The sequence below is a fragment of the Dermacentor silvarum genome, chromosome 4 (genome assembly GCF_013339745.2).
Source record: "Dermacentor silvarum isolate Dsil-2018 chromosome 4, BIME_Dsil_1.4, whole genome shotgun sequence".
Lineage (NCBI taxonomy): Eukaryota > Metazoa > Arthropoda > Arachnida > Ixodida > Ixodidae > Dermacentor > Dermacentor silvarum.
The window spans coordinates 21,362,499-21,375,643 of NC_051157.2; the positions used below are offsets into that span (position 1 = coordinate 21,362,499).

The window sequence follows — 13,145 nt, forward strand, 5'->3', positions numbered from 1 at the left end:
TGCAATATGGGGGGGGGGGGGCTTAAACACCTGGTGCTAGGAGCCCTGGAGGGTATGTAGAAGAGTTCGTCACACACTCCAGAGCATTGGAGTAGTGTTGATGCAACAGGAAGCCATGTAGACATCCTGCGGACATGTTTGCAGTGAGTTTAATTCTTTTGACAAAAGTGCCGTCTAGTGCACTCTTCGAAGTCCTGGAAAATTTGTCTGCAATTGTGTGGTTCATATTACTGCCACATCTAAATAGTAGCTATCACATCTTGTGTAACTAGAACTGGTACATGGGCAGTTGCAATTACCATTGTCTAGCATTTAGTTTTAACTATATAACCGTGTATGATGAGAACAAAAAGTACTATTTCTTGCTTGTGCAAGAAATAATGCTTCACTTACAGTAGGCCTTCTAAAAATGAACATTTTAGAAATTGATTCCCTGTGAAAGTGCATGGGACCTGCAGAACATAGCCTATAGCCCCCAGATGCAGTGCAAAAAATAAATTGAGGGGATGTGGATAACGTTCAGTAGCCATGCATAATAGAAAGCAAAGAGCTTTCAGTATTAACTTTTACCTTGGTGATGGTCTTCAACTCCCTCGTGTTTAGGAGGGTGGGTTGACCAGGACCGAGGGATGCACTGTACTTAATTTCACTTCAGAATGCAAGGGCCTTTGTGCAAGGAGTTTCAAGGCAGACAGGAAGTAGGGCCAAATCAGTGCTTAGCATGGCAAAGAGCAGTTGGCTGTGAAAAAGAACCTGGTTGATGTAAACAATTAAGAATTAAATGTTTCTTTGTAGATTCATTTTGAACTATGCTTATTTCATTGTTTTACCCAGTGCAGTAACTGGCAACCTGATTTTATGGCACTTGTGCCTACTTCTGATGAGCTAAAGAGACTTCTGTGATCTGTTCAGCATTAAATCTTTAAAATAGTCTGCTGTACTTCCATGACAGAATTTACATCATGCTGTTTCATACTGCATGTTGAATATTTTGGTGTTGTGAGCTTGCCACGATGTAGTTTAAAGGGGCCCTAAACAGGCTTGCACCATCGGTGTGCAAAAACTGCAGGTGTTTCCCTTGCATCTCATGTGTGATGAAAGACTGCAAACTATATCCTCCCTTATGATTTGCCTCTTGCCTGTGCTTGCCTTTAGTGAGCCACAACTACAGCTCTTTTCGTCCATCCACACTAGTTGCTTAAGTACACATTTGAAAAGCAAATAATTGTGGCAGTTGCAACTAGAGCTGACAGTCAGAGACACACTAGCACATGCTGCTGGTACATTGCAAGTGCGCAACACCGAGTAGACCACAGAAACACATTATGCGGGTTAAAGATGCATAGTGTTGGGTTCCACAGTGGTGAAGTCTCTGCCTAGCATTGGTGCAGATGTGTGTATGCACAGAGAAAGGGAGACTAGATGATCTTGATGTAATATTGAGGTAATGTAAGTCAGTGCATCTGCTAGAGGTGGCAAATTAGCAACACTGTATGGCTGGTATATGAGAAGTGGAAAGCAAACTGCACACACACACACCACACAACAATGAATAAGTGATGATTGATTGGCACATATATACACATTCCCTCTAAGGTGTGTTTGCTACTGTATTCTTGAACTGTCACCAAGCATAGTCTCTGCAGGCCCTCATGAAGTTGCAAGAGTGCATAGAGCTGTTAATAAAAGCAAGGCCTTCTTGCACGTTTTGGTACGTGGCGAGTCAACAGAACCATCCATGGTAGTTCTGCAGCACACATGACTGCGTGATGGCATCAGTGGGGTGCCAGCAAAAAGATTTGCAACAGTATGGGCGAGAAACTGGATCACCCGAGTCTGTTCAGGGCCTCTTTAACTAAAGACATTGCAGTTCATTGTAGCATTGAGAGTTATGGCATTGTATGTGTAGAAGAATGACCTTGCAGCAGGGGACTCAAGATCCCATCTGGCATCTGGCTGTGTACATAGTTCATAGCTCCCCATGGGCCACACTGTGCGGTGCATGCGACAGGTGGGGAGGAGAGTTGCTGATGTCTAAGGTAACTTAGGTAGGTGGGGTGAGAACTCGAGGGGCAATGCGAGGGGGGAGAGTATGGGCACGTACGTGGTTTGCACTCAAGAGCTTGCCGGTTGCATATCCGTCTCACAAGCTGCATGTTTACAACCAGTTTCGTTTACCTCTTAGAAGTGGCCTTATTTTTAAAAAGCTATTATCATCTTCTTTGCTGTGCAACTTGAACCTAATGCAACATCAAGCAAAAATGAAAAGCCAGGTAGGTTGCATGAAAGCTGTTTAATTGTTAACTTACTACCTGTCAGTGGAATTAATTCTTCTGGAAGTGTGCACTTGAATGTGAGATGGTGTTGACAGTGCTTATTGTAAACAGGGCTTGGTGTTGCTGCAGTCTTAATTCTGCAGTTAGGAGCAGCTGAGTAAGGGCAAAGGCATCTGGAAACCCAGCATTTGCATCTTGCAACAGCTGTGCAGTGATTTCCACCCATTCTTGCCACTTACAAGCCGTGTTTTTGTGTTTTATAATGTCAGCTGTGTTTAAGGAAATATTGCTTTCATTATGACTGTCCTGACTGGAGCTGTAACAGAAAAAGCCTGCATTCAGAACTTTCTCAGGCTATTGGTGTGTGTACAGGTAATGCTGCAGGTGTTACCTTGCTGAGAGCTTTAGTGGCACTGTAATAGTTACGGCTGTACATATTTTAAGCATGAAATGCTTACAGTTCATTGTGAGATCCGTTTATACCGAGGTCTTGCCCATCAGAAACTGCCATCGTGTGACCCCATTGCACTTGCATAACTACTAGTTTTATTGCCAGTGATATCTGTACATTCTGTGCTGGTCACGTTCCGAACTGTGCTTTAGAGGAGTAATGCCACATGCTAAATGTGTGTTTGGTATAGTATGAAACTAATAATGTTGCAAAAAATTTTAGGTGAGTTTTGCAGTTACTTGGGAGAGCTTAACCTGTCGTAAATGTATGAGGAAAAGGCCTGCCCCTGTCAAGTGTGTAACAGCATTGTACCACTCTGGGAAGGCCAAATCTATTTGCAGGAAAGCACAGTATAGACCTCTCCAATGAGAAACATCTCCAGCATCTCATTAAAGCATGTTTCTCTCCAATGAGAGAAGAGAGTGCCTCCTATTTGGACTGTTGTGCTGAGTGTAAAACTCGCATGCTGCCGCTTGCATTGCTTTTGAGTGTTGGCTCGTGCAGACTTGCAACAGTAGAGGACATTATGGGGGGAAAGGTCTATATGCTGTACGTGGCAGTGAATTGGTGTGGCTTGTACCTTGCTTTGGTAGTGGCACATGCATTGTGTGCCTCCTATGGTTTACTTAAAGTACCACTTAAGGTAAGAATTCAGTCAGGCTAAATTGATGGATTAGGGTTCTGAACTTAATGTGTTGCTGTAGCAATGAGTGGAGCTAATGTTAGTGAGCAGATGGCGTAATTCTAAGAGATCGGTAAGAGACGCATGGAAGTTGTCCCTGCTGATTGTACTACATGGTCATCTGCTCTTCACACCTCATTGGTATACAAATGACACAGCTTGAAGATTTCTTTTACTTTGCAGGGAATAAATGAGGCATTCAATCATGATTTGTCTTTGCTACCTCTTGACACAGAGTGGATGTTTAGGGATTCCTATAGTCTAATATAGATGTCTAGCTTGGCTTGGTGTCTGAAAATTTTCTTGCAGAAAGATGAAAAGTCTTCCAGATAATGCTTCTTTACAGGAAAGACGACTTCAGTAACGACAGTGATGAGAGTGCGCTGGTTACTTGAATTAAATATAAAGTGTGTTTCGGAGGCAATCCATCATGTTAGGATGGCTGGACAGGGACCACAAGGTGGGGTTAGAACAAGTTCTACCTGATAGAAATGATCTCTAGTTCTTTGCCAGTAAGCATTTCATGCTTACTCTACTGAATTATTGTAATAAATACATTAGAGCAATAAGCTTGTTTACTTGTTTGGGAAAAATGAATGATGACTTATGTACAACCAAAAGAAAACGACTGGTGGTATGACAGTTTTGACAGTGTCCCGAATTGGGAGTAAATTGCATGTCACTCAAATGTGCCTTGTTGATGCGGTTTAGCAGTTGACATAATTGGGCAGGAAGAAAGCCTTGTGTGTACTGGTGGGGCCAAGTTTGGTGCCATAAACTACCGCTTTGGGCAGCTCTGTGCACGATGTTTTGATTCTTGGATTCATTGCCCTTCGAGTTGTCCCCCGAGTTTTGAGGGAATGACGTGACTTGGCAGTGTGCTGATTTTTCTGTTGAAACTGCCTCATTGTGGTGTTGTTTTGTTTCTCAGGCGTCTAAGTAAAGAGAATGTGAAGCCTTCAGGCCGTCAGATAGGAAAGCTGAGCCACAGTAATCCCTGTTTCCTCTTCGACTATGTGAGTATTGGACAAACTTGGGCACAGTCCGGATCATAAGGCTTGACTGTGTTGTCTTGTCTGCCAAGCCTCTTAGTGAGTTTGGTGGCCTTACCTCCTCCATTTAAGTTTCATGTACTTCACTGTGTGTGCAATGCAGATCCTGTCTCAGATCCAGACTTGGGACAACCTCATAGTGCCAGTGGTGGACTCTCTCAAATACCTCACTATGCTGTCTTACGATGTTCTTGCCTGTATCCTTGAAAGCTGGTGTATTTTTTGCTCTGGGGCACTGTTGATTTTTAGTTCTTTCTCTTCTAGCTGCATTTAGCATATGTCATTAAGAGTGAGGTTTGGAAGTGCTCGCGTGGCAGAACTTTGATAGCTTCCAAAATAATCATTTGCAGTCCTTGTAGTTGGATGTATTTAAGAACTTCTACATGTAGTCGTTGACGCTATAATACTGCTGAATTTTACAATAGAGATAATCCATATCTTGAAATAAGATATTGAAGTTTGTGAGGAGAGAGTGGGGGGGGGGGGGGGGAAAGCCATGCGCGCATTTGACTGTAGTTGCCAGGGGAAGGACCAGGTGGCACGAGTGCAGCAGCGAGAAAGGAAGGAAGCCACGGGTAGCGTGAAGTGTGCTTGGTGTGGTGTGCATAGGAGGGCAGCTTGTGGACAGCATGGGGGAAGGGTCGCGGAGTGCGGTAATAAAGTGAATGTTTGCGATGAACATGTCAGCCTGTGGTCATTCGTAACAAGTTTCAGCCAATCAGTGCACCGGGGTATAAGCAGCATTTGTTTGGTATAAATGCTCTATTAGACAGCAGTAAGGCTAACCACAGGCCAATTAGTGGTGATCCTATGAGCTGTCTCTTCGAGTTGCTGCTTCAGCAAAGCTCATCTAATTGTGCACCTTTCTAAGAGAGGGTCAAAACATCACTTGCATTTGAATTAAGTTCGAAATTGTAAGTTATTTATTGACAGTCCCAGCATTCCATTTCGAGAACTTAAATGTCCCACTTTTGACTTCTTTGTTTACTCCAGGCTGTGCTTCTCTGCTGCAGGGCAATGTAGCTAAGTTGAAAATAGGCAGCAGTTAGCTTTAATGGGTTTAGTAACCTTAAATCACATTTTATGGCTGCATGCCCTGCAATGAGTGTCCACTGTATTTGCCTGTGCTCAACTTCTTTTTCCAAAGTCAAAGACTGAACGGTAGGTGGCTGACACGTCCTCACTTAATCATACTGTGTTTGTTTGAATGTAGGCTGGTATAGTTATTTTGCGAGATGTTGAATGTCAAATTCACAAGCTGACCTGCATTCAAGGATGCCATTGTGGTGCGCAAGGTTTAAGGAAGTAATTGTTGAATTTAAACGAGTCGGCTGCAACCGCGTAATGTCATGAACATTTACAAATAAATTTAAGGGCAGGTTGTGGAGAACACTGCTTTGTATGGCTGCGTAAAAAAGAGCAAAGGGCGTTGATTTCAGGTTACAAGGAATAAATGTCTTGCCTTAAAACTAGGGGTTTGCAAATATTTGAAAATAATTGACTATTGCATTTTTAATGTTCGTATTCGATTCAGGACTCTAGGTATAGGAAAAGTTTCAAATATTCGGTTGGATGCGAATATTTGAAACAAATTGAACGTATTGCTGACTTTGTGGGAGCAAACACGGTTCTTAGCGTTGTTTCTATCTAATCTAGGAATATGTGTCGGATTTCATACTGCTGGCAAAATTTCACCTAAAAAGCACGCTTAGCCACTGGACTTAGATAAGCTTTGTGGGAAAGCTAGTTTGCAACTGCAAGGGTGCACTCTTCTGCAGGTGCCACTGCCAATCCTGAGCTTATTGCTCGACAGCAAATGCGATTGCTGACTGATTGGCACAAGGTCAAATGCCACTGAGTTTACGGGCAATTAATGCTGCATAAGAAGGCACAGGTTGGCAAGAGCAGGCAGCTAGTGGGAATTACTCAATTGTCTAAGTTAACATTAGCCAAATACTGAATCTTTTGGTATAATTACTTGCTAGTTGAATGTTAAATTAATACAGCTTGCTAATAAATGCATGTGCATATCATTATTCGATATTCAAAGCCAAGTACAGTGAAATACTTTTATAACGAAGTTCTCGGGGCCTCCAAAATCATTCATTATACTGCTAACCTTGTCGTAAAGGTTGCACAGCACACAGCTCACAATAGAACCAGGCAGACTTATTCCTTCATTATTCAAGTTCATTTTGTTTTGAAGGTGTTTGTTGTAGAGGTGCTCGACTCTATTCGTATTCAAAAATTTTGATATTCGCACACTCTTAACTTAAAACAAGTCATTTTTATTTCCTTGTATCAATGGCTGGTTGGGCTACAGTTGTGGTGTTGCCGCATTTTCTAGAATTTGACCACGCTTTTAATATAAACACTTCTTTATTCCCGGTTTTCACGATGGAATAACCTGAGAAAATACAAATGCTAGTGCCTTTTCTACCTAGAGTTGTACCCCGATAATCAGAAGTGCACCTTAACTTCAAGCACATGCTTGACTTGATCTAGATGAGGCCTGGTGAGAATATGCTGAAGGTGCTCATTGAGTTTCCTTCGGCAGGTTCACGTCAGGCGTTATTTTATCCAAGTCAAGCAGGGGCTTTAAAAGGTGCATTTCTGAATATGGGGTAAGTCTCCTGCCCAACTTGGGTCGACATGAAATGGTGAAAGAGGTGCTTAGGTTCAATTTGACTTTTTCATGTGTAAATGTTGAATGTCACAGCAATTGTAGGGTTGGCTTATATGTGCATAAATATGGTACTTTGAGTGGATACATTGTTATAAGTGGCTTTCCTTAACCCTTTGTGCCTCATAGACTGTGTTGTTGAGGCTCTTTCCTCACCTGAAAAGGATCGCATGAAGCATGATGGCACCAGCATCTCAATGTGGCTGCAGAGTAAGTTTGCCAACAATGTTGAAATTGACTTAGCCCATTAGTTGATCTTATACCTCAGCCACCTTCTATGCAATAATTCACCTAGAACATCACTTGGGACAGTGCTTCCCACGCTACTGCGTTGCAGAGCATAAAAAAAAAATCAATATGACCCCATTTCTCCTTTCTATTTTCCCTTGTGTTTAGGGGAGCCGCAAGCTACCTTAAACATATGAGAAAAAACAATTTTTTTCAATTTCACATTGTCAGGGTGGATCGTTTAAATAGGAAATTACTGCTATAGAAAATACATATGTATTACGAAAATACTATCTTCTTAATGACCAAGCTGTTTGTTACAGCGAAATTTCTAAAAATGGGAAACAGTTCTGAGATACTGCAGATTTCATATTTCAGACCCAGCTTTGACATACTGGGTGTTTCAGCGAACACTTTTAAACATTTTTAAAGGTTACATGTGGCAGATAGCACAATTCTAGCTCATGAGCTGGTTTACTCGAAAAGGTGGACATTACTTGCACAAAAAATTGAAAGGCATAATTGACTAATTAACAAAAATTTATTAAGTTTTTAACTAATTATGTTATTGCCCATATTGCAATTTTGAAATTTTAGCCGTGTAGTTCGCAAGGCGGATACACTTGGAATGAATTCTCAGGATGTAACTGGAACACCAGTGCATTTCTCCGGCAAGTTCGGGAATTAATATAGCGAAACTGGTGTCATCCTAAGAATTATCAGTACCTGTGCAGTCCCTGTCCAGAACGGTGGGTATTGACAGTATAGCCTCAGAGATAGCTATGGCATGTTATTGGACCATTGTGTATCCTCATGTGCTATGTACTAAACCTGTGATAACTTCTGCAAGTGAACCTTGTGACATTGCTGTGCCTGTGCACCGGCCTGGGTGGTTGATTTTGGTTATATATTCAGCTCCTACTACTGCACCATTTTAAAGGGGACTGACCCATACTTTAAAGTTGTAGGAGCTGTACCACACGCTTCTCGTGCATAAAAGAATCTCACTTTAGCAAGTGTGAAGGTTGGGTTTATAAGGTATATTTATTTGATACTAAAGTTGGTCTTGCAATGCCAAACTTGGCATCACTGGAACTGTCGGGATGTCTTAACACATCAAAGTTACCGTATTTATTCGAATATAAGGCGAGGTTTTTTTTCCTTGAATCCTTGGCCTCGAAGTCACTCCCTCCCCCCATCTTATATGCGAACTGATAGATTCATTTGCTGTTTTCGTATGGCAGCAGCAGCTGCCACATTTAAATGACAGTGCAAATTGTACAAACTAATTTGGCAGCTGACGGCAGTACTGTATTTTTGAGCATATGACGCACAGTGAGTATTAGAAAAATTTGACAGCAAAGGTGGAGTGCGGGTTATATGCAAATACAGTATAGACCACTTATAACATAACCGCTTATAGTGCAGGACCGGATATAGTGCGGTCTTTTCAGAGTCCCGTTAATTTTCCCATAGCACTCCATGTATACACTATCGCTTATAGTGCAGTTGCGGAAAATGAAATACCGGTTACAGTGCGGCTGCCTGGGAGTACGGAAGTCAGCGGAGATGGCGAACGCTCCCCTCAAACGGGCGCCCTAAGGAGTGCTCGAGGAAGAAAGAGACGAAGTGGAGGAGAAGGGCACGTGGTGCGAACGAATAGCCAGTGAGGCTGAAACCAGAATCTTGAGTGCGAGTCGTGAAATATCACGGCCGCATAGCTGAGTGAGGGCCGCGAAACTGCCAACGCCATCCAACGCTCGCTTCACGATAACGGCAGTAAACGAAACTTCAGGGAGCGGGTGGCGCCGGCACAGCACGGCGAAGGGCGCACGCGGAGACCGTGGAATGTGAGGGCGGCAGGGAAGCGGATTTCGCCTCGGCAACTCCGCCGCTTCGGTGGCTCCCCTCGCCCTCCCTCGTAGCTCCCTCACTTTCGACTGTCACCTTGCGCGCCCTCCGCCGCTCCAGCCGGCTCGGCGCCAGCTCTCCGAAGTTTCGTTTTCTGCCGTTATCGGGAAGCGGGCGTTTGCCGGCGTGGGCAGTTTCGTTGGCCGGCCTGGGACAGCGCCGCTGCTTCCCTCTGCGCCGCAGCCGCAGCGTGCAAGGTCAACACGTGGCTAGAAAGTAGAGGAAGCATAAAGGAGAAAGAAGGGTTCGCTGCCAGTTTCTAAGCGTGGCTGAGACGTCGGCACGTACACGCATGTTCCGGCGCAACGCAGAATCGGCGACCTTGCCATTTCAGAGAGGGTGAAATTTCCGCCGCATTTTTTTTTTCTTTCTTTTTTTTTTCTTTGTTCGCGCGCAACATTGAGGGGTCTCTCCTAAGCTTTTACTCTATGGCGGTGCCGGAGCAATGCCAGTCGGAGGCGCCGCCCCGTGATTTGGTTCGAATTAACAAGATTCGACTGTAAATTGAACGCAAACGTTCTAGCCGCATTCCTCGACTGTCGCATACGCGTGGCAGCTCGGTGCACATGTTTTGCATATGTGCGGGCCTTGAAAATTGTTGCTTTGGTTATAGTGCGGTACCGCTTATAGTGCGGATATTCGCGACTCCGACGGACTTATGTTGTAAGCGGTCTACACTGTATTGCCTTGAGGTGTGGGTTTTAGGCAGTGTGAATTTTGCCTTATAGAGTTGCTTCATGGCATCATGGCGTGCACTGCCATAAAGCCACACCTCAAGAGAATGTTTTCACCAATCCACTTTCATTATCTCCTTGGGAACACCACCCTCTCCATGCTTCCCTGTATTGAAGCTCGCTTCCAGCCTATTGGAATGCGCTCACTTGAAGTGTCACTGAGTTTGCTCATCTGACTTGGGTATCACCTGTCTTTCCTCTGTAAAACAATGTAAACTTTTGCAACTGACTGTTTTGTCTTTATCAGGCCTCGCCAGCTTCTGTGGAGCTGTCTTCAAGAAGTACTCCATTGACTTGACAGGGCTTCTTCAGCTTGTGGCTAACCAGCTGAAGGCTGAGAGAAGGTAACTCAGTTTCAAGCGGAGATTCTGATTAGATGAGCTGTCATTCATTACCTGGCTATCATTGGTGTGTTTTTCTTTCCTTTCACAAGCCTGGACCTGCTGGTACTCAAGGAAATAGTGCAGAAAATGACTGGCATTGAGTCTACTGAGCAGGCCACTCAAGATCAACTGGAGGCTATGTGTGGGGGAGAGCTCCTCAAAGCAGAGGTGAACTTGATACCTCCATACTTGATGGATGTTGCATGCCTTCATTCTTTTAAAAGCACTGTAGCGTTTTTAGGGAGACCGCCAGGTGTATGTGTGAGGTACAGCAAAGTAGAGTGTGGCTTCTCACCTATGTGAGCGCTCACACTGAATAGTTAGACTTCATGAGCTGGCTGATCTGCTGTCTAGGTTAATATATTTATGGAAGTGGAGATTTTGTAGAATATGTGACTTGCAAAACTTTAGTTCATGTGCCTTATAGCTCAGCTAAGAACTCTTTATGGCCTGTGCCATATGTTACTGCATGTGGTGTTCTGCTGCTGATCACAGGTGGCATAAAAAGAACCATGTGCTGGGTATGTTGGTAATCATACTTGAAACTACAGTGCAAAATTACACAGTACGAAAAGGAAGACAAGACGGACAAGCGCTTCAGTGCTTTACCCGTCTTGGCTTTTTTTCGTTCTGTGTAATTTTGTGCTGTAGTTACAGGTGGGGTTTTCACTAACCAGCCATCACGGCAGCATTTCAGCGTGGGCAGAAATTAAACATAGCAACATACTGAGGTTTTGTCAAAGAAGTGGATGTCAAAGCACCATGTAATTGGAATTAACTCAGCCCTGCACCATGATGTCCCTCATAGCATTTGCTGGTTTGTCATGTTGAAAAAATCATCCTGCAATGACTGCTGACCAGCTGGGGTAGACAATGGATGAACAAAGGGCACCTGCTTGCAGGGAGGCTACTTCCACCAGTTGAGGAACACCAAAAAGTCGTCGCAGCGGCTGAAGGATTCATTGCTTGAGCAGGACCTGGCGCTTCCCCTGTGTTTACTCATGGCCCAGCAGAAGAATTGCATCCTTTACAGAGAGCAGGAGGCCTCGCACCTGAAGCTAGTCGGCAAGCTGTATGACCAGGTGATGGCATGCTGCACTTTAAACATTCTTTAGACCTACTGGTGCCTTGCGGTGCCTGTGTCCTGTTAGCACCTACTGAATTTCGGGTCACATGGGGCGGCATGGACATTGCATTTTAACTTTTCACTTTGGCTCACGGTGCTAGTGGCTATGTATGGTGTTTAACACTAAGAGACATACTTGCTGACTCCCATATTTTCTGTAAAGTTTACAAATTCAGGCTTATTTTTTTATGGTGTGAATGTATTGTCAAGTTCTGCGAAAAATAAATTTTGTTCGTTAACAATTTTGCTCATCGGTCTCCTACCTATTCTTGGGAGTCTTCTGATTATGAAAGCACACAAGACTTGTACTTGCTTGAGCAAGTTAATCAGGTTCCTGAAGCAGGTGAAATCAGCAAAAGGAAAGTTGTTGAAAAAGTCACTGTCACATCCTGTCAGCTTCAGCTGTTAAGTTTGCTCCTGCTTGTGTGCCGTGTCTAAAGATAAATGATCATTAACCCTTTGAGGGTTGAATTTTTTTGCCAAATGTGACCCCTCAGGGTCGATTTTCTTTTATTGCTGATTTAAATTCTTCGAAAGAACCCATTTCGGAAAAAAAGTCGTAATTTTTTAAGGGTGACCGTGAAGTGACGAAAAAATTGTTTGTGTTGTAAAATACACAATGTTTATTCATGCATAAGAAGCGCACTGAAAAATGGTTGTGTGCATGTCCGGAAACCGAAATAAGTGAGAAGCCTTCGTCTTATTGCCAACAAGGTGCGATAGAGCTTTTGTGGTCTCCAAAAAAGGAAACCCAAAAACGGCAGCATCATTTGTGTATATATGCGCCTGTGCTGGAACAGGTTTAATCGCGCCGCGGTGAGCGATAAACGATTGAGTAACAAGCGGTCACCCTTTGAGAGATTTGAAACCAGATAGCCATCAGTTTAGTGCGTGCACCAAGTGCGAGCCGCCGCAGGAAAAAACCAAAACTTGCTGCGGCCATTGTCGTTGCCATAAAAAACAAAAAACGGAGAGGCATTGGCGCAAGCAAAAAATTCCACGTGTTCCCGTCGCGTGGCAGCACATGCCAAGCGAAAGAAATGATCAAAAGGGGTGCGCTTTTTAAATGTACAAGCGATGACGTACATGTACGTCATTGACCCTGAAAGGGTTAATAAAGTGTGTATCACAAAAGCAGATGATCAGAGGAGACCTTAATAAATGCATGCTATTTTCTTATCTGGTGCATTACGTCTTTTAAGGTTCCCAGGTTAGCACATGTGTGGAGATATGCGATCACATCGCAGTCATTGAAAATGTGTTTTAGGACCAATGTGAGAAGGAGCAAGGGAGAGGAGGAAGGTTGGGTGAATGGTCGTTTTGTCTTTCCTTCCTAGTTCCATTGCGGTACAGTCGATCCCGTATATATCATACTACTCGGATATATAAAGTTATTGTCCATATCGAACAGTTGTAAAATCCCCTTGAAGATCCCATGCAAACCTATACCGATGTACGTGTACATCAAACTCCCATTCACCGACACATTCGATATATCGAACGCTGTGCCTTGCCGCGCCCCTGCAAGTGCGCTGCTCCTCACGAATACGCGATCACTTCTTGTGTCGGCGTAAATATTTAATGCTGACAAATTTGAACCGGCACTGTTTTGGCAGGTG

The 13,145-nt window shown here is 43.8% G+C and overlaps 1 protein-coding gene across 1 annotated transcript in view; it reads left to right on the plus strand.

Moving 5' to 3' along the window:
* Window positions 1-13,145, plus strand: part of LOC119449604 (THO complex subunit 2-like) — a 72,370-nt gene that overhangs the window by 21,871 nt on the left and 37,354 nt on the right. Inside the window, 6 exon segments of the mRNA XM_049665329.1 lie at window positions 4,341-4,425; window positions 4,565-4,658; window positions 7,274-7,354; window positions 10,265-10,361; window positions 10,451-10,568; window positions 11,303-11,482. Coding sequence (XP_049521286.1) covers window positions 4,341-4,425; window positions 4,565-4,658; window positions 7,274-7,354; window positions 10,265-10,361; window positions 10,451-10,568; window positions 11,303-11,482 — 655 coding nt within the window.